This window comes from Gadus macrocephalus, chromosome 18 (genome assembly GCF_031168955.1).
Source record: "Gadus macrocephalus chromosome 18, ASM3116895v1".
Lineage (NCBI taxonomy): Eukaryota > Metazoa > Chordata > Actinopteri > Gadiformes > Gadidae > Gadus > Gadus macrocephalus.
This window is the reverse complement of record NC_082399.1, coordinates 14577342-14598993: the sequence shown is the minus strand read 5'-3', so window position 1 is coordinate 14598993 and position 21652 is coordinate 14577342. Positions and strand designations below refer to the sequence as shown.

At 48.5% G+C, this 21652-nt stretch overlaps 1 protein-coding gene and 1 long non-coding RNA gene across 6 annotated transcripts in view; one reads left to right on the top strand and one right to left on the bottom strand.

Annotated features, from left to right (window-relative positions):
• LOC132446476 (uncharacterized) overlaps nt 1–21652 on the bottom strand; it is a 365756-nt gene that overhangs the window by 303703 nt on the left and 40401 nt on the right. The gene's annotated exons all lie outside the window — the stretch shown is intronic.
• Nucleotides 1–21652, top strand: part of LOC132447049 (supervillin-like) — a 57618-nt gene that overhangs the window by 33888 nt on the left and 2078 nt on the right. For 4 of the 5 annotated variants that reach the window (XM_060037690.1, XM_060037688.1, XM_060037689.1 and 1 more), the window contains exons 7-26: nt 275–960; nt 1336–1471; nt 7603–7750; nt 8777–8851; nt 9167–9253; nt 9613–9787; nt 10557–10729; nt 11963–12118; nt 12596–12732; nt 13228–13375; nt 14267–14412; nt 14578–14753; nt 15468–15603; nt 16242–16554; nt 17058–17212; nt 17743–17845; nt 18532–18739; nt 19054–19187; nt 20370–20525; nt 21279–21422. In XM_060037690.1, coding sequence (XP_059893673.1) covers nt 275–960; nt 1336–1471; nt 7603–7750; nt 8777–8851; nt 9167–9253; nt 9613–9787; nt 10557–10729; nt 11963–12118; nt 12596–12732; nt 13228–13375; nt 14267–14412; nt 14578–14753; nt 15468–15603; nt 16242–16554; nt 17058–17212; nt 17743–17845; nt 18532–18739; nt 19054–19187; nt 20370–20525; nt 21279–21422 — 3592 coding nt within the window. The remainder of the gene's footprint in view (nt 1–274; nt 961–1335; nt 1472–7602; nt 7751–8776; nt 8852–9166; nt 9254–9612; nt 9788–10556; nt 10730–11962; nt 12119–12595; nt 12733–13227; nt 13376–14266; nt 14413–14577; nt 14754–15467; nt 15604–16241; nt 16555–17057; nt 17213–17742; nt 17846–18531; nt 18740–19053; nt 19188–20369; nt 20526–21278; nt 21423–21652) is intronic. The other variant, XM_060037692.1, reaches the window with a different exon arrangement.

The window sequence follows — 21652 nt, the reverse complement described above, 5'->3', positions numbered from 1 at the left end:
AATAAATAAGAATTTTTCAGTCTTGGCATTCTTGAACTATTTGCTGTATACTGCATCACATTTAGGTCCATTCATTTCTCTTTTTCAAAATAGCTCTGAAGTAGATCGCAGGGGTCACCTCTGTTAGCCTGAAGCAGTGTTGTGATGGATTTTGTGTGCATGCTTGCATGTGTGTGTAACTGACGGTTGACGTTATCCCTTAGCCACTCCTTTACCTACTACTCCGTTCCCTGATTACCTTCTCTGTCTCTGTACCTCCCTCTCCTCCATGCAGTCTTACAGTCCCATCTCCGACCAAACCGACGTCCTCCATAAAGACACACCCTGCTCCTCGTCCTCGTCCTCGTCCTCCGTCTCCTCCTCCTCTTCCTCCTCCCTCCAGCGCCAGGACTCTGGCCCCCGCGGCATCCGGGGCATCCTGAAGAAGAGCCGCTCCACCAGCCTGGAGTCTGACCTCGGTGACGCCACTGTCGCCACCGCAGTAACCACGGCAACCGCCTCCGCGGCCCCCGTCGCCGGGCTGACCCGGCAGACCAGCATCACCCTCAGTCACCCTGAGAGTGACCATGAGGAGGAGGAGGAGGAGGAGGAGCAGGAGGAGGAGCAGGAGCAGGAGCAGGAGGAGGAGGAGGAGGAGGTGGAGGAGGTGGAGGAGGAGGAGGTGGAGGAGGATGAGGAGGAGGTGGAGGAGGATGAGGAGGAGGTGGAGCAGGAGGATGTGGAGGAGGAGGTTGAGACATTGAACGAGGAAGGCATTGATCAAGGAAGTGGTGGCAGTGTTAGGGTGGAGGAGGAGGAGAGCAGCTACAGTGGAGGGAGTCTAGAGGAGGAGGAGGAGGAGGAGGTGGGGAGCGCCTCTCTGGACGAGAGCTTCGAGGAGAAGACGCCGTCTGCGTCGGAGGACGGCGAGGAGCTGGACAGCAGCCTTGACGGGAGTCGGGGGTCCGCGCTGAAGCAGAGGTCAGCCCAGAGGTTCTCGTCTGGCCGGCTGTTGTTGGTCAGGTTGAGGGGACCACGTGAGGGGAGCCCTGGGAGTTTGCTGCTCGAGCTAAATAACACATCGTTTGGAAACATGCTCGCTAGGCTAATATTGAAACAAACATGTATCATCTATGAGAGTTATTTTGGATCTTAACATATTCCCCTTGGGTTAAGTCAAGTTTAAGTTTTGTTATTTTGAAGGGTAAGGGTCAGACTCTCTGTTATACTACATACCGAAAATTAGGAACATTCAATATGACATACTTGAAAGGAAACAACTTGGCATTTCAAATGTTCTGGGAAGCGGTTTGTCCCTCTGCCGTCTGACTGTCCGTCCTCCCCCCCTCCCTGCAGGCTGGCCGAGTTCAGCGGGGGGGTGGAGGACCAGCGTGGGGGCCGACTGAGGAAGACCCAGTCCCCGGAGGTCCAGAAGTCCCTGGCCGCCCGCTTCAACCAGCTCAACGACGCAGAGAACGCCTGGAGGAAGAAGGTACCGCCCGCCGTTACTTCAGCCACTGGCTCACCGGGTACAGCGCGTAGTCGTGTACCATCAAGGCTCAGTCCTGACCGCAGTGACCCGGGTTCGATTCCCGGCCGTGGTCCTTTGCTGTATGACCTCCCATCTCTCTCCCATACCTTCCTGTCGGTCTCACTCTATCATAAAGCATACCATTTCTAAAAGAAACGAGGCATGTGGATCAAATGAGTGCAGACGAGAACTCGACCTCCAAGCATGCCCAATAAATATGTGGAATAAACCACAACGAGATGTCCTATTATTGGAGAATAATGTACGACGGGGGCAATGATGCAGCCGAGGAAATGTAGAGGTAAATTTTTTTCTAACGGTTACCAATCGTGATGAGATAGATAGTATACAGTTATGGTTTTATATAGACTTTACACCAGCTGGAATTCAAATGTTCTTCTGTGGCACTTTGAGCATGTGTTTTGCGTTATCACGGACCATATCATTTGACCATTGTTGTTAATGTAGGATTTGTAGTAAAATTGGCGAGGGACTGTTAAAAGGCAGAGGTGTACCTAGAAAGAATGCACACCCTTGGAACGTTGACCAATCAGGATCAAGTATTCGAGAAATCTGTGGTGTAATGTGCAATAAAGAGTGGCAGCAATGAAATTGGCAGCAATGAAATTGGCGGCCGTGTGTGGTGAGAGCATGCATCCATGGTTGACGAGCTTGGACAGCCCTTGACCCCCCCAACTTCAGGTGGGGAAAGACAAGTCCAACTGGTAACATTGTTTGTACATTCTCTTCCCCACACCACCATACACAGGGTCCTGAGACGTCTGTTGGGCAATGCGGGTGTTCCTCTACCTCGCTGGGCTTAAGGGTTGCATTCCCACTGGGTCCGTCCGTTCTTAGTGATGAATGTAACTCGTAACGCACTCTGGATGTAATCGAATGTCTTTCATTCATTTATTTATAAATGAAAGGGGATGAGGCCTTGGGGAAAACCCAGGACTTGGTGGAGAGATTATATCTCCACACTGGCCTGGGAACGCCTCGGGATCCCCCCGTTAGAGCTGGTCACTGTGGCATGGGAAAGGGAAGTCTGCCCCCCCCCCCCCCCCGCGCAAGAGCTGCTGCCCCATGCGACCGACCGAGGTTTTGAAGATGAGTGAGGGATGATCATGTTTTTTCATGAATTGAGGGTTAGGGTGAAGCGGTCAAGATCCTGAGTATACACACTACACCAGTCTGAGAGGGGCTCACAGGATGTGAATGTGGAAACTCTGAAGGGAATCCCCCAGAGGGAACAAAGAAACAACAGGAGTGCTCCCTCTTACAGGGACTGCTAGCGGGCTGTAACGTTTAAGGCATGGAAGTAGGAGATACTACATTACTACTGCACGTAGTAAAACTATTGTAATACTTCGGCGTAGTACTGGTTCAAAATACAAATTTTACTAGTATTCTTTTAAAACTGTACTACAGTCGAAAAAATAGATCAACTCTCTGAGAAAATTTCTTTCTCCTTCGTTTCGCTAACTTGATTGTATTTTAGTGACAAAGTCCAGACCTGTGGTGGTGGCTGGTGATCATCATCATCTTTGTACGGTGTGGTTTGACTCCACACACTACTTGTTAATTCCTGCCTCACTTTTTGAAACACTGGTTTTAAAAAAGCTGAAAAACAGCAGATGGCCAACAACAGCATGTCAATCAAACGACGATCTCACGGCCAATACACAGTAGACAACGCAAACAGTTGTCTTACAACTGAGGCATGGGGAGCCTACAGCTATAACCAGTTCAAACCCTTATAATATCCTGATCCCCACAACCACAGTGATGTCATCCCTGCTGGCGTGAGCAGCTCTAGATTGATGACCACCTGAGGAATGCCTTTGACTCCAGCTAAACACTTGGCCCACAGAGGAGCTAACCTCTGGATGGATTCCCTCTGAGCACGGAAAGAATACGGGCAGCTCTGAAGCCTGTGTAGGCGGCCGACCAATGGCATTCAAGACAAATTCCCCTCAAACCTACCCAACGCCTGTGAACTGATGTCATCTCTGATTTATGCGGCCCACTTCAATGGTAAATCAATATTATGTCCAAAATCTGGCAATAATCTGCGCACTTTCTGGAAAACTGCATCTGTAGGGCCAAGCACGTGCCTGAAAGGAAAAACGAACTTAACATTTAAAAAAAAAGGCTTACAGCATTGACTTTATTCTGACTGGTGTGTGTTGTGACTGAGGATCCCCAAAATGCGCTGTGGCTCTGGATTCTGTGGTCTACAATGTTGAACGTTCATGTGGAATTTCTGCATGTATGCGGTTCTTATTGACTTCAAGGATATTTGTTTTAAATACTAATTCATGGGGTTTTAACGTAAAGCTCCCCGGTTATCAGTGTGTTTTTGAGTGGCCAGATTTGATGTTAAAATAAATAAGTGAAAATCTAGAAATAGAAATCTGCCACATTTAATACTAAAGGCAAGTTAAGCTTAACATCGTTTTTTAAAATTATGTATTTTGATTGGAATTTTCCAGATATATTTAAAATTGTGTCCATTCCAGGCCTGGGATTGGTTTTCACTTCTGGTTAGTCATAATGGAAATATAATTAAACAAGTGATTTATTACTTCTTAATCGAATAAGCGTTCCTCAGCTTTAGCCATTTCTTCTCCACTTCCTGTCTGTCTCATCTTTCTTCTTATGGGAACTATATTATGGTCTGTCTGTCCCTCTGATGTGCTTGTGGTTAGAGTTTGCCTTTAGCTTGGCTTGGCTGTCATTCGCCTGGCTGTGCAGGCTGCCCTACCTTTGCCTTTTAGTTTTTAGTCCTTTAATATTCCCTTCTTCTTTCCTCCCTCATTCCTTCCTCCCTTCTTTCCGTCCTTCCTTCCTTTTTCCAGTGTCCTTATTCTTCTTCAGACTCTACCCCTCCTATTCGACACCCGCCTGTCAAACAATCCCTCTCCTCAGGTGAGTTTCACTTGCGTGCATGTATGCACACATTTCGTGCGTTCATTTGCCTTTCGCATGAGCCCATGGCCTTGCTGAAGTTGAAGTTTGCACATAACATTATCGTCTCTTCCCGGTCCTATGAAAGATTAACCATTAAGAAGCCTGCCGGCTCTCTGGTTGTTTCTCCCACAGCCGTGGGCTGGGTAAGAAATGGCCCTCTATGATTGATTGATGCATGTCTTCTTTGCTGTAAGGCGCCCCAGAGATACAGAGAAATATGGTTTCCTGTGGGGATCCCCCCCCCCCAAACCCCTCGCTTACGGTCACCCCCACCTCCTGTTCCATGACCTCCCACCCCAGACCTGGGTAGTCCCCCCCCCCCCCTCTGATTGACTCCAGAGCCAGGGAAACAGCCGGCCTGGATTGTGCTGGCATGTGTTCACCTTTTGAGGCTTTTACCGTACGAGTTGGAAGTATGAATTGTGGTTTTTGGTTCTTTTAATGGGTTGTGTTAGTTCCTCCCCACCATGTTTCTTTCATTGCGGTTTGAAGTATTCAGAGACCTCCGCCGCAACCTTGTGCCAAGTCCACTTCCTGTCCGTCTCAGGTTCACTTCCTGCTGTTCCCTGGGCGTGTTATTGATAGCACCATGTCATGCAACTCGACATGGATATATGGTGTCACCCAGTTGCTCTTAAATATGCTGTTGACATTATACTTTGAATCCTAGAAATGGTTGTTTATTGTAAACCGATACCTTAGCTGGATGTATTTTTACACATACATATTTTTGTGGTATATTATCAGTTATGTATGAAGTTGCATTCCAATGACTGTAGGTAGCAGGCAGGTCTATTGTCTTAAAAAATACAGCAAAATATTAGTTTTATGCTGTTATTTTACTTCACTATTTTTCCACTGAAAAGTGTTAGTCGAAGAGCTAATATTTAACCAGGTGAGGTCATGCGTGTGCCAGACATGTTTTTGTAGCTTGAATGGTTCCTGAATGAGTCTTGTGGGTTAGTCTGTTATTATGTAGGTATGCACAGTGTTTGCATTGCGCTCTCTGTCCTCATAAATGTGCATCAGAAGTGGTACTTGTAAGGCACGGCTCTTCAAGTGGCCTGTTAGCATTTATCTTCAAAGTCTTTGAAACTGAATTTCCAGTGTCTTTCTTCTTGGCCACTTAACAGCATGTGTATACAAATATTTGACATGTAACCGTTTCCTACCCATATACAAAATCCAATCCATTGTGAAAATTTGAAAAGCACTTGCACACTTGCCAACTAACAACGCAATAAATATGAATAATTGTTATGCTCCAAAATCATCCATTGCGGAACACTTTAAACTCTTTGAAATGTGTTATTGTACACTGAGAGTAAGATCCTCTTTGTTTATCTTTCCATCATTCCGTGATACACTAATCGTGGTTGGCATGTAGTTCAGGAGCCAGAGCGGGTTGGCTGGGAACGGGAAGGTTGCTAGTCAGATCCCCGCACCTCCTAGCTAGTGTCGAGGTGTCCCTTAGCAGGACACCTAACCCTGACTGCTCCTGACGAGCTGGCTGTCGCCTTGCAGGGTTGACTCCGCCGTCGGTGTGTGAATGTGTGCATGGACGGGTGAACGTGATGCAATATTGTACGGCGCCTTGAGTGGCCACTGGTTAGGAAAGCACTATATAAATGCAGTCCATTTACCATTTGCTAAAACAAGATAATGGTGGAAAGATAGTCTGGTCTTAGGTGGTTAGGGTCTACCTGTAGGCATCTGATGCCTCCACTCCTACCCGCTCATTAATAAACTGGATCTAGAATAATTCACTCTATTCCAATACAGACCTAATTTTTATGTTTCTTTCATGAGGTCTTGAACACCAGTACTAAGTTAACCTCTCCCCAGTGAACAGGAAGCTGGTTGTTATTGGCACATCACTGCTAATACACATAACTGTTCACTGTTATCTTAATTCAACTTTAATGGCCAGTAGCCATTTCAAAAACTTTTGCCAGGGATCATAAACCACATTATGTTGATTCATGAGTGGAATAATGTTAAATAACAAGAAGCCGCCGATGGCGTGGACCTAACAGGCATGTAAGTAGTGATTTATTTAAAATGGAATCGGCTGAATTCAGGTACAGGTTCTTGGGCGAGAAGGAGAGTGAATCACCAGAGTTGAAGCCCAAGGAGAGCTTGTTTGCCAGAACAAACAGCTTATTTTCCTTCACTTGTCTTTAGTTTTCTGTTGGAACAGAGAGAGGAGATGATGACTTCAGTTTCATAGCAGCATGTGCTAATGGGCTCAACGCCTGAAATATAAAAGTTGTTTGTACTCCTGGGTCCCAAATGCTGTTTCCATACACTTACTTATCCTTTTATTATTGAATCTAAAATGTGTTAATCAGCCTAAACACACCCCATACACTACTTCTGTATCACATCTACTAGACTCTACTAACGCTTGATACTGTAGTCATTTTGAGTGTCGTATATTTTGCTGTCATTTCCATATCCCATTAGTTGGCAAATTCTATTCACCCAGTGATGCATCACGAAGAGAAGTTCCTTATTTTTTTGCAAAGCGTAATGGTACTCGTTCACATGGAAGCCATCACTGCATGCAGAATTGATCCTTTACACAGAGGCATCCCTGTGAGACAAACACAGATACTAACCCTAATTATGGGTCGGCTCCTTTCATGACCCAGGACACGGGTAGTAGACTCATCTTCACTAGTTTAGTCTAGTTTCCCGGTAAATCAAAGTTTCAGGGTGTATCCTCGGGGAGTAGCTCAGGACGTAGATCCGGTTCACTTGTAACGAGAAGGTTGCTAGTTCGATCCCCGGCTCCTCCTAGACTCCCGAGTGTCGAGGTGTCCCTGAGCAAGACGCCTCACCCCGACTGCTCCTGACGAGCTGTGCTGGCGCCCTGCGTGCTTTACTCCGCCGTCGGTGTGTGAATGAATGGTTGCAAGTCGCTTTGGAAAGAAACGTCAGCAAAATCACCTTAATGGAAAATGTAAATAATTAGTATGATGAGCGACTTGGGGCGCGTTTGTCCTACAATGACACCCAAAGCCAAAGGGTCTCCTCCCACACCTCGGCCAGTGCTTAGAACAAAGGCGGAACCCAGATGGGCCGCTCATTGTAACCTCCTGCTTCGCGGTCATCAGAAGTCGAGTGCGGACGTGGAGACCAAGGTGTCCCTGGCGGACCGGATGAAGGTCCTGCAGGAGAAGGAGGAGCAGTGGAAGAGCCGCGGGAAGGGCGCCGCCAACGACTCGCGGCAGTTCACCGTGGCCGGACGCATGGCCAAGAAAGGTGGGTCCGGTCGCTCTACGTTGGATCGCGCAGACGCGTGCCAATCCCTCCACTGTTCCCGTACCCTTGAACCACACGTTTTTTGATTCTCACAGTTATAAGAGTGGCTTTTGATTTCATTCATATCAAAACCGACTTTCACACATGCATGTCTCTGGATACCTCAAGCCTTTATGAGCGCAGTTGTACACGGTTGTTATGGAGCCTCCAATATTGAGTTCCGTGTTAACGGTGACATATTATACCAACAGGTGTGAGTAGCTGTTACAAGCCGTATCGAATATCTGCCTCTTCTGACATCACAAATGGGCGGGTCCAACTAGATGTGTGCTGGACAGATCAGTCTACCAGTCTACCAGTCTACCCAGTCGACTGTATCAAACGTTGCTCATCTATCCAGCACACATCTAGGTGGACACGCCCATTTGTGATTTCAGAAAAGAGAGATTTTCAAGACGGCTTGTAACGGCTATTCACACTCACACCTGGTGGTATAATATGTCAACTTTAAAGGATGATCAAATGTTCTGGGTGTAGAAGAGCCGGTCTGACGCTGCCGTCTGGCTGCCGAGTGTCTTTAGGATGACTCCGCTATTTCCCTTCTTAACCACTTCCTGGTGATAGCTCTGATCAATACATCATAGGGAAGTAACTTCATGACTTGGCAGTACTTGAGAAAAGCCAATGAGGAGGTTGATTCAAATGAATGCAAGGCCCCTTATCTAACCACCAGGTGTGAAGTTGTTTGACGTTGTTGCCCTCACGTAAAAAAATATATTTGAATGACTCACAAACCTGGTCGTAAAATAAGAACACAACAAACTGAAGTCGCTTGATTGACTGAACAGTCGATGCTGCCTTCTAATGACCCTGAAGCAGCCAAGCCATCCAAGTCGGTTCCTATTGCACATCGCTGCTCTACAGCGCTGCTTCTGCTGCTCAATGCTGTAGGGCATTGGTTCTCAAACTGTGGTCCGCGTGAATACACATTGCTTTTTTCTTACTGGGCGATGTTGTGTCTAACAGGGCTAGTGTCCAAGGACGACTCTCCACGCATCCAGCCAAAGAAGGCCACTGCAACCCCAGTCAAGCCACAAGAAGGTAAACAAACGTCTTCTAGACGAACGCACGTAAATGTCATGCATTTCAAGAAGGGTTGTCTGAGATTTGGTTTATTTTCAAATGTATCTCGTCAGAATCTACATTTCACCATCATGTCACACTTAATCCCGTTTGTGTAAAACAACAAATTCTATTCAAATTTGAATGCTTCATTTGATATTTTTCTACTTGTATCAGTGTCCTGTCTATGCGACAATGCTTCTGGTGTTGTTCTTTGTCCTAGTCTTGCCAATTAGACTATATAGTGTATTTCTATATATAAATAACAATATAAATGATCCCTGCTCTGTCCAGACATCTCCACCAGAACCGGTGCCAAGGTAGAGGGGGATAAACGCCTGGATAAGCTGGAATCCTTCTTGGACAAACTCCACAATAAAGGTACTAGAAAATACATGCATTTCTTGATTTATTGATTTTCAGAAAGTTAGCCAAAGTACGCCAGTTTTAAGACTCTTTTCTTGAGCTGGATGTTTATTTGGAATTAAAATATTCTTGTTCTGAACCGATCTCTTGGTTCAGATGCGGTTCTAGTGCAGTAAAATGTGCAGAATCACCCAGGAACCGCTATGGTGTACATGTGCAACAGATAGCCTTCCAAGGAAGTTGGGAGTGTTTACATACTCGCCAAACCCCCCCCCCCACATTCCCACCACGCTGACTCAGCTAAAAGCACGACAACTTCAATGCTGGGCTGTGACTGGCACTAAGATATCCCCATCTCCTGCGGCGTGGTTTAGGCGGGGGTCACGGCAAGGCGTCCACCATCGAGGTCACGGCGGAGGCGGAGAAGGAGGTCATGACCCTGGACGACGAGGAGACCTTTGGCCGTTTCTACAAGGCGGCCTCCTCGCTGGACTCCGGCGTGGCCGTGGCCGACATCGACCTCAGCCTGATCCAGAGCGACGCGCCCATGTACGTCGGTGTGCGACTGTGGTCCGTGTGGACTAGCTGAAATAACACCAAGTTGGTGCTTTGAGCTGTGGAGTCATTAGCAGAAGATTTTGGTCCACAGTGTAAACGGATGCATGTCATTAAGGATGCAGGTAAAGGGTTAAAGGAATCTTGCTCCAAGGGGCTGACGGGGACAGGGTACATTTCATCCTGGAGACAAACACCCTTACCACTACCACACACCCCGACACATGATGATGTTGTTGTTGTTGGATGCTGTTGCAGTTATGTTTTTAAATGTCATTGTTCTTTTCATTAAGTTATAGAATTGCTATCAGTAAGAGGACTTGATTTGAGCGGGTGTTGTCGAATGTTTCCATTGTTGCATGAACTCTGCAATATTTTAGTCTTAGTAGATACCGTTTCTGTGGTTGTGTGTGTGGGTGTGAGAAACTCTAAATTTCACAGGAAATAATGCGCATGTCGCAATCAAACTATCGACACGAGTGTGAGTTGAATTACAAAATGCTGCGGTTAAAGTCATAGTGTGTGTGTGTTCATGTTGCTGTGTCGAAACCTGTAGATGTATTATGTTGTCATTGAATTGGCCAGCTGGTGTCTCCTTCCCTAAATCCTGTGTGTGTGTGTGTGTGTGTGTGTGTGTGTGTGTGTGTGTGTGTGTGTGTGTGTGTGTGTGTGTGTGTGTGTGTGTGTGTGTGTGTGTGTGTGTGTGTGTGTGTGTGTGTGTGTGTGTGCGTGCGTGCGTGCGTGCGTGCGTGCGTTCCTCCAGACTGACCTCGGCCACGGCGGAGCACCGGCGGGCGATGCGTCCGGCGCGGCGCACCAAGGGCTCCAGGAACCCCCTGCGGGCGCTGGCGGCCCGGGCCGACCTCCGACAGGGCTACACGGAGCAGAGGCTCAACGTGGCCTCGGTGGAGACCCGCAGGATCCAGGTGGAGAGAAGTACGACGGCAAAGTGGTTGCTTTTGATACTTCCCTTTGTTTGAGACGGTTATATGACCTATGTATGCATGTTTCACGTCTGCTAATCTAAGTCAGGGAGAACGATAACGCCCCCTCAATCATTGCGTGAAACAGCTTGTTTGCCCTCAACCTTTGCTTCCGTAAGAGTGACGTTCTGCACTTCAGCAGCAGGCGCTGCTGAAGTGCAGAAGTCGCGCCTCCCAGCTATCTGCGATGTTTACAATCCGTCGTCTTCATACATAGTTCACCAGATGTCAATATATTTGAGGATTTGAGTTGACAATGCTCATTGTCAGAGAGGCAGATCCGTAAATGCAGCAGAAGTATGATTGCCCCCCTGTAGCTCTGTATCGACTGCACCATCTAGAGTACCACATGGGTCATTGCATTGCTGCATATTTTTGGGAAGTTTGTCTCAAATTGAAGCCTATCAATGTCTCTTGCTGGTATGAATGACTTCTGAAATATTTGTATTGACTGATTATTCAGATCTTTTTTTTATAGGAAACACACGCAGTACTAATTTTTCAAACAGAAAAATATCCCATTATTGGTAAAGCCATCTACAAATCTTTAGCATAAGCAGCAAACACCTCTGATTTGGATGGAAACATCTGCTAAATACAAACAATTTACATCAAATGGAGATACACTAGAGCAGGTCCCTTTTAATACTTTAAAAACGTGCCTGTTTGGAATGGGCCGATTGTATTAATGACTGATCGACTCACAACTTAACATCGGACACTGCACTTCTTTGGGTCCTCACAATACACCCGCCAAGTGGGAAGTGGTTCAGATGGATGGTTGTCTAGAAGAGAGAGCGAGACTCTTTCAATGTTAGTGAGACTTTATTAATGACCATTGGAATTAGGAATTAGAGCGTTTTGGTCGAGGCTGCCTGCAGGTAGACTGTGAACAAGGCGCACAGGAGATTTTACTTCGATTCCAACATCCTAACCACAAAACTATCCAGTATCGTGGCTGTTAAGAAATGTATGCATTAAGGGATTTGATTGAATACAACGCATTTAAAAAACCAAAACAAAAAACACCACATAGGTGAGGAAAATGCAGCTTAAAACTAAATGCCCAATCCCGCCACAAAATAATTTCACATGTTAAACTAAGTTGAATATATTGTGTTCACAGCATCTGTCTTATTATCGATCTTTACCCCCCTCTCCCTGACGTGGTCCCTCTCTCTCCCAGTGTCCAAGCACTCCAACCTGGCCGACGCGGCGCTGGCCGGCCTGGCCAGCAAGGAGAACTTCCGCAAGGTCAGCCTGCGCAGCGTCAAGTCCACCGAGGTGGTCACCAACAACAGCACCCTGCCCTTCCACAAGCTCATGCTGATCCGCATCAAGGGTGAGGGACAGCTGGGTGAACCACCGCTGTGTGTGTGTGTGTGTGTGTGTGTGCGTGTGCGTGTGTGCGCGTGAGAGAGTGCGTGAGCAATAAGTGAGTTGGATCATTCAGTTGAGATTGAAGTGATTTGATTGTTGGTGTGTAAATGCCTCCAAAGCTGCTGCCGACTGTTTTTGAACTGAATCAAGAATCAAAACGTTGTAGTTTTTTTAATGCCTTTATTATGCGCAACCCACAGAAGACGATTCGTATTTTCGTGTACTGCAACAAACGTGTGAAAGTGAGCACGGTTTTAATTGAACAAGAAACAGGCGGACATTAAAAACAATTTGATTGTGTAATATCCGTGTGGATATCATCTTATGAAGCACTCCTACCAAATATTTGTGGATCGTGGTACAGAAAATGCAAATCATCTTCCGTAGTCAGCCCAGTCTAAGTGTGTGTGTGTGTGTGTGTGTGTGTGTGTGCGTCCAGGCCGGAGACACGTGCAGGTGCGTCTGGTGGAGCCTGTGGCCAGCTCCCTGAACAGCGGCGACTGCTTCCTCCTCCTCACGGCCAAACACTGCTTCATGTGGAGCGGGGAGTTCGCCAACGTCATCGAGAAGGCCAAGGTAAGACCCCCAGCCCTCCAGCAGCCCCACAGCCCCCCTGAACACGTCCATCACACACGCCTCCTCGCACTGAGGCCGGCCCTCGTTGTGGCCAGGGAGGAATTCAGCTCGCATCCTTCTGCTTCTTTCAATGACATCCCTTCCACTGATGCAGACTTCTTTGATGAAAACCAGAAACAGCACGGGAATTTCTGTCTTCTAATATTATGCAGCGTTTTGGTAATATCGCACACGTGATCGACTCGCACTGACTTTGATGAGGTTAAGGATTGACGTTGTAGTAACAATTGTACCATTCAACAAGGTTATCCTGAAAAAAGAATTGTGACCAATGCTCTGCGAGACAAAATAGAAGTGGAACCAGGGTTAGAGATAGGGTAATCAAACATAGATGACATCAATGCTGTAAAGTCGAGTTCACAACAAGGCTCCACATGCTTCCATCCTTGAACAAACCGAGTGTTTCTGTTTCTTTTCTCACCTGTTCTTGGTCAGACATCGGAGATGGCCTCCTTCGTCCAGGCCAAGAGGGACCTGGGCTGCAAGGCCCCCCAGGTGACCACGCTAGAGGAGGGCATCAACACAGACAGCCGCACCGCCAAGGAGTTCTGGAGCCTGCTCGGGGGCAAGACCAAGTACAGAGGTACAGGAAACTAGACTCAGTACAGGAAACTAGACTCAGTACTGAGGTACAGGAAACTAGACTCAGTACTGAGGTACAGGAAACTAGACTCAGTACTGAGGTACAGGAAACTAGACCCAGTACTGAGGTACAGGAAACTAGACTCAGTACTGAGTACAGGAAACTAGACTCAGTACTGAGGTACAGGAAACTAGACCCAGTACTGAGGTACAGGAAACTAGACTCAGTACTGAGGTACAGGAAACTAGACTCAGTACTGAGGTACAGGAAACTAGACTCAGTACTGAGGTACAGTCAACTAGACTCGGTACAGGAAACTAGACTCAGTACTGAGGTACAGGAAACTAGACTCAGTACTGAGGTACTGTACACTAGACTCAGTACTGAGGTACAGTCAACTAGACTCAGTACTGAGGTACAGTCAACTAGAGCCAGTACTGAGGTACAGGAAACTAGACTCAGTACTGAGGTACAGGAAACTAGACTCAGTACTGAGGTACAGTCAACTAGACCCAGTACTGAGGTACAGTCAACTAGACCCAGTACTGAGGTACAGTCAACTATACCCAGTACTGAGGTACAGTCAACTAGAGCCAGTACTGAGGTACTGTACACTAGACCAATTACTGAGGTGCAATATTTTAGAACAGTGGTTCTCAAATGGGGGTACTCGTACCCTTTGGGGTACTTTGGAGTACTGCAGGTGGTGCTCCTGAAGAAAAAAGCTTGCTTGAAGCACAGGCCCATGTTTCTCACTAAATTGTGAGTTTATGCACCTTCATGTTAACGCTGCCAAAGAAAACGAACTTAAGTGTGTGTGTGTGTGTGCGCGTGTGTGTGTGTGCGTGTGTGTGTGTGTGTGTGTGTGTGTGTGTGTGTGTGTGTGTGTAGGTGCAGGGGAGCCCGAGGAAGATGAGGACTATGAGAGCGGGGTCCTGGACTCTAACGGGGTCTACCGTCTCCACGGCGACAAGCTGGTACCCGACCAAGATGCCTGGGCCTCCATCCCTAGTGTCACCCTGCTGGACTCCAAAGAGGTACTGCCAATACTTAATACATACAACACATAGTACTACTACATACAACACATATTACTACTGCAAGTGGGACAGAGGTGCAGAGAGAGGGGGAGAGGGGTGCAGACAGACGTGCTGCCAGAGGGACGGGCGGACCCATAACCAGTCCCTGTTCCTCTCCCCCAGGTGCTGGTGTTTGACTTCGGCAGCGAGGTGTACGTGTGGACCGGCAAGGACGTCCCGCTGGGCGAGCGCAAGGTGGCGGTGAAGCTGGGCAAGCAGCTGCACGCCGGCGCCTACGACTACACCACCTGCCGGGTCAACCCGCTGGACTCCTGCTCCCTCAACACCGACGTGGCTCTGTGAGTCCCGGGGCTCGGGGGGGGGCTGGGGGGGTGGAGAGGGAGGGATGGGCTTGACGGGTGGATGATATGGAGGGGCGCGGTGTGGTTGTGTAATAGTCCGGATGAAGTGGGCGGCCGTAGCTCAGGAGGTAGAGAGCGGGTTGACTGGTAACCGGAAGGGTTGCTAGTTCCGAGTGTCGAGGTGTCCCTGAGCGAGACGCCTCACCCTGGCTGCTCCTGGCGAGCGGGCCGGCGCCCTGCGTGGTCGACTCCGCCGTCAGTGTGCTAATGTGTGACGGTTGTAAGTCGCTTGGGATGAAAGCGTCAGCAAAATCCCCTTAATGTAAATGCAAGTGAGCCCCCACATTTCTCAAATGAACGAGGAATACGTCTGGGAACATGGCTAGGTATTGAATGATGAATACAATGTCTGTGCTTCTATTTCTACACTAAGATTGGGTTTCATTCCGAACAATGACTTGAAAGTAATCCAAAAGTGCCTAGGAAATGATGGCCGCTGTCCAGGACGCATTGTATTATTGGGTTACACTGTCCCCTAGTGGCTCCAGAAAACCATTACACCTCGGATCTGCATTGAGCCATTCTTCAAGTATAGTCCATTCCATTTATGTCTGTTTGTGTGTAGTCGATGGGTGTCTTTAGACATGGGATCTCATGGGTTCAAACATGTTTTTTTTACTAAGTGTGTGTTTGTGTGTGTGTGATGCCCAGGCAGGGTAAGGGCCGCCCCAGCTGGTCTCTGTTCGGCCGGCTGTCGGAGCACAACGAGACAGCCCTGTTCAGGGAGAAGTTCCTGGACTGGGCCGAGCGGAAGAAGGAGGAGCCGGCCGCCGCCGAGGAGGTCAAGGTGAGGGGGGGGGGGGGGTCTGGCGTCGTGCCCTCTCTATCCTAAACTCACCTCCCCTACTCTGTGTTCCCTCTCTGTTTCTCCTGCTCTCTCTCTCTCTCTTCCCGTCAGCAAACAACCCCTGAGGCAACATCATTGCATAGGGCAAATTATTGATCCAGGACACAAAATGTATTTCCAATACAAGGCTGTTGGAATAGTTCATGTAAAACACCGGTAGGATAATGTACCGCGAATCTACCAAATGTACCATCAAAACAGATCGATGCAGGAATGAGCGCCAAACAACGACGTTGGCCTCATTCATAGCCTCGAAAGTTAACAATTATTCAGTAAAAAAAAAGTGATAAACTTTATGTAATGTATATCAATTAAATACTTTGGTCATTTAACAAACAGATTTAACCGACACGCGCAAAGCGTGTCGACCAATCGTAACAGAATGATCGTGCTGACGATTCACAGCAGACTGGGCCACTGGAGAAATGATCGGTGTGAGAATAATAAGGGCTACTTCTATCATACAGGCATGCAACCTTATTCTAGTAGTACCCCCAAATGCAATTATTAACCCCCAAAAAAACAACAACCTTTAAACCTGTTCAACCTTTAAACCCTCCCCCCCCCCCTCCCCCCAGAGCCCAGTGGGTGGCGGCGGGCCCCGCTCGCCCCTGGAGCTGCTGGAGCTCCAGCCGCTGGCCGCGGGCGCCCTGCTGGCCGGGGAGCCCGAGCCGCTGCGCTGCCCCCTGGAGGGCGTGGACGTGCGGCGCGGCCGCGGCATGGTGCGCACGGAGGACGGCCGGCAGGCGGAGCTGGCCACGGTGGGCGTGGACGCCTGGCACATCCGCGAGCACGGCGAGGAGGCGCTGGGCGGGGAGGGGGAGGTCCCGGGCCAGCTGCACGAGGGCGACGCCTACGTGATCCGCTGGAGGTACTCGGTCACCACCGTCGGTAGGTCGGGCGGGAGACCCACTCAAAGAGGTTCTTATGAGAATGTGTGAAGCGAACAGCAGGGGGCGATGTGGAGCGTAGACGGTGTAGAGTGAAATGAGAGCGCCATTTACAATTAGGGGATTTTTCTGACGCTTTTTCCAAAGCGACTCCATTGCACAACCATTCATTCACACATTCACACACCGACGGCGGAGTCAGCCTCGCAGGGCGACACCCAGCTCGTCGGGTGCAGTTAGGGTGAGGTGTCTCGCCCAGGGACACCTCGACACTCAAACTAGCTACCCCTCCGGTTACCAGTCAACCCGCTCTACCTCCTGAGCTACTGCGCCATGATGGTCGCCACTCCACATGTCCCGGCCATACATCCACATAACGCTGCCGACAGGAAGGGCAGATAAAAAAAAACTGAAAGATGAATAATTGTATTAAAATGCATTTCGAAGGTGATTTGGACACTATGTAACGCTGCTGTTGTGTTTTTTCTGTTTTTCCTTCAACAGTGGGGAAACGGCAGAAGCCAGGAGAGCTTAGCTCCGGGGCGGCGGGCCGCGAGAGGTCTGCGTGTTTCTTCTGGCAGGGCCGGCAGTCGAGTGTCAGCGAGAAGGGGACGTCTGCGCTGATGACGGTGGAGCTGGGCAGCCACCGGGGGGCGCAGGTAAACCCTTTTATCCTGGTCCACTTTTAATAATCACTCACTGTTTGGCTTTTAAATAGTGTCATGCACGGTTTGCATCATCTTTTTAAAAACAACCACAAAATAAAATACCTTGATTTACTGTAGTTTTCTATACATATGCTCTTCATTTTTAATTGATTCACACAAATTATTACAATATCAATTAGAGTCCTTATGATTGATAATAGTCTGTAGTAATGTGACTGCTCGTACAACGTGGCTGTCTGTGTTATTTTTCCAGCTCTCTCACAGTACTTAACAGTGTTGAACTCAGAACATATCCTAACTTGCTTCAACTTCTACTTTGCATGAATACACACACACACACACACATTTTCCTTGTTTTGCATCTTTAAACCACCAGCCACATTGCAGTGACTATATTGTAGTATCAGTCCAAAGCACTGTGTTTGATCTTGATCTACGGCCAATGCCAACACAACCTCATCCGCACTATAAACTAGGTTTGTCCTAGATTTGGGCCTTCAGTGTGACTGGTTGCCCCCCAGGTGTTGGTGAGCCAGGGGAAGGAGCCCCCCTGTTTCCTGCAGCTGTTCCAGGGAGGCCTGGTCATCCACAGGGGCTCCAGAGAGGAGGCCGGCTGCCACACAGGTTAGCACCCAACACCCCCTTTTCATTCATGGCAAATGACACGCGATTTAGCTGGGGGCGACAGAGGCTCAGGAGGTAGAGCGGGAAGGTTGCTGGTTCGATCCCCGGCTTCTCCTAGCTAGAGTGTCGAGGTGTACTTGAGCAAGACCCCTCACCCTGACTGCTCCCGACGAGCTGGCTGTCGCCCTGCGTGGTTGACCCCGCCGTCAATGTGTGGAACTGTGGATGTATGTGGTTGTAAGCTGTTTTGGATAAAAGAGACCCCTAAATGCAAGTTTTGTGAATTCATGCTAACTACCTTGGCACCTTTTAAATGGGATAGAGAAAGGGCAACATCTCTATTATTTTATTTTCACTTGGCCTTTTCACTTGGTCTCACTTGATTCCCCCCCCCTCTCCCTTCTCCCCTCTCCTCTCCTTCTCTCCCTCTCCCCCATTTCTCCTCTCCCCCCTCTCCTCTCTTTCTCTCCATCCTCCTACCCGCTCCTCTCTCCCCCCTCTCCTTTCTTCTGCCCTCCCCTCCTTCTCCTCTCCCCTCTCCCCTCTCACCCCTCTCCTTCTCTCCATCCTCCTCCCTGCTCCTCCCCCCCCCCCCCCCCCCCCCCTCCTCTCCTTTCCTCCCCCCTCTCTCCTCTCCCCTCTCTCTCTCCTCTCTCCTCTCCCCCCTCTCTCCCCCCCCCCTCCAGGTGCGTGGCGTCTGTTCTGCGTTCGGGGCGAGGCGGAGGTGGAGGCGTCCCTGGTGGAGGTGGACTGCCGCTGCGCCAGCCTCCGCTCCAGGGCCAGCCTGGTGCTGCTGGGGGCCCACAGGGGCCGGCTCTACCTGTGGCACGGCGGCAAGGCCCAGCCGGGGGCCCGACTGGTGGCCGGCAGGGCGGTGGAGGAGCTGAACCAGCGGTGAGGAGGAGGGAGGGAGGGAGGGAGGGAGGGAGGCATGAGGGATACATAACAGAGGGACGGAGGGATGGATGTAAAGGTGAAAGGTGGATATCAATGACTGGATTGTGGTTAAAAGGTTAGTTGAATGATTGGATAGGTGGATGGATGAATCGCTGGTTGAGGAATAGATGGATGACTGGCTGTGTGGTTAGGCTATGTGTTGATTGGCTGGACGGTTGTTGGAATAGCGAATGTGTGGAATAGAGAATGTGAAAAATAAAGTGTTCAATAATTTCTGATTGTGTGTGTCTGTCTGTGTGTCTGTGGTGCAGGTGTGCCAAAGAGCTGGGTCTGACCAGTGGCAATAAGGTGGAGGTGGAGGAGGTGGAGGAAGGGGCGGAGCCTGCAGAGTTCTGGAAGGCCCTGGGCCGGCAGGACAAGAAAGCCTACGACTGCATGCTCCAAGGTATCCCTAGTCTGTAGCACCAGACCTTTATCTATCGCTAACGTATCCCATACCCTTCAGCTCCCAACTGTATACATTTATGTTTCGTCTTTAGGAACCGCTTGTATCCAAAGCGAACTCGGATACAAATCATTTAACAGCAGGTCGGGTTCAGGCCAGGCCTGTTGCTGAACTGGCAAATGGTTAACGGACTGCATTTATGCAGGGCTTTTCTAGTCAGTGGCCACTCAAAGCACTTTACAATAGTGCATAACATCACCCATTCATGCACACATTCACACACACACTGACAGTGGTGTCAGCCACGCAGGGCGACAGCCAGCTCGTCGGGAGCAGGGCAGAGCAGGGGTTTTCTTGCTCAGGGACGAGTCGACACTCGTAAGGGCGGGGGCTCATTCATGGTAGCAACTTTCCGGTTACCAGTCAACCCACTCTACCTCCAGAGCTAGGGTTAGAGGTTATGGTTACCATGGATACTCAAGGATGCCTACAGCTAGACTGCAGGCTAGTGCTGCACGATTAATTGAATCGCAATCGCGATATCAGCCTTTGCGATTGCATAACCGAAAAAGGCTGCGATTTAATAAAAAAATAATAAATATGTATTTTCTTATTTATTTCATTTAGTTGAGTTATTGAGGAACCTAAAAAGTTTGCACAGCAGAAATGCCTTCATTTTGAAAAATATATATTTTTATTATTTTTCATTTTGTAAAATATTGTTATTTTGAAAACAGTACTGTACACATTTTTTAGTTTGTATGTTTGAGTTGAGAAAGAAACATTTTAAAATGATCAGTCATCTGTGTGCATTTTCCTTGATAACCAAGCAAGTAGACTCATGACACCATTGTTTATTATATCGCAAATCGCAATATTGTCCACAATAATAATAATAATAATAATACATTTAATTTAGAGGCGCCTTTCAAGACACCCAACCCTAACCCTAACCCTAAACCCTAACCCTAACCCTAACCCTAACCCTAACCCTTGTTTCAATTTACCTAACCCTAACCCTAACCCTAACCCAGCAAAAAGAAAAGTAAAAACGTGACTTCTTCAGCAAATCGTGTCTCACTACTGCAGACTCAACCCTGGTACCTGAAACTGTCTATGCTGTTTGTGGTTCGTACGACCTCCCCGCTGACACGTGGATATCTCTTCTGTGATTGGTTGTAGACCCCGGGAAGTACAACTACACGCCCCGCCTCTTCTGGCTGGACGCCAGCTCAGGCCTGTTCCGGGGGGAGGAGCAGCTCAGCCCCACGCGCGTCCCGGAGGGCGTCATGGCCATGCCCTTCCTGCAGGAGAACCTCTACTCCGCCCAGCAGCCAGGTACCGTGGGGAGTGCGGGTCAGGGCATGGCTAGTGGAAGAGCCAGGTTTACTTAATGTCTAGTTTGCATATTTTGAGTTATGTTTTGTATTGTATATGATTATTATTAAGATTGCGTATTAGCTTGGACCCATAAGGCTTAGGCCCAATCTCATTTCTATCCCTTACCCCTTCCCCCTCCCCCTTGTTTTGAAGGGGAAAGGGGGAGGGGTAAGGGGTAGAAATGGGATTGGGCCTTAGAGTCATGACGTCAGAAGTACTGACGTCATGCACAGGAAAACACAGAGCTAGAAGCCGTAGAAACAGTTACTGTACCCTTGTTTCGATTTCATGCCTTTGAAGATTTATAGATTATGGGAGTAATGAAGTAATTATCGTTTATTGTAATGTAATGTATGTTTCTATTTATTGATTACTTGATTAATAAATGTATAGATTTGCAGATAATGGGGTTAATGGGGTTAGGATGTGTAGATGCATACAGTTGATTGTGGCAGTAATGGATGCAGACGTTTTTAGATTCTAGGAGTAATGTGGGAAATATGATTGATGGATTACAATAGTGATGGTTGATGGTTATGAATGTTACTGTGGTCATGCCAGTCTTAAACTTTAGATCGCCGCAGTAATGCATGACCATGGAAGGAGAAACTCCAATAGGAGTGAGTGTATGAAAGTGTGGATGGTGGCAGTGATCCATGCAGGGGTGGACGTGTCAGTGTGCTGACGGTCCTTCCCCTGCCCCGCCCGCAGCCCTCTTCCTCCTGGACAACCGCATGGAGGTGTACCTGTGGCAGGGCCGGGAGCCCGACGACACCGCGCTGGCCGGCTCCGCCAAGATGCGCTGGGACAGCCAAAGGAAGTGCGCCATGGAAACTGTGCTGCAGTACTGCAAAGGTGAGCGGGGCGTCGCCCACCACCACCCGGGAATGAAGGGCCGACTTCCTTAGGATTACTTCCTTGTCAATTAAGGGAGCTTTTTCTTGCCCTCTTAAGGGGCTAGGGTCAGGTGGGGGGGGGGGGACATAAATATACAGCATATTAAGCCCTTTGAGATCTGTGATTAAGGGCTATATAAATATTAAAATTGAATTGAAATTGAATGAGGCTCTGAGAAAACAAACTAT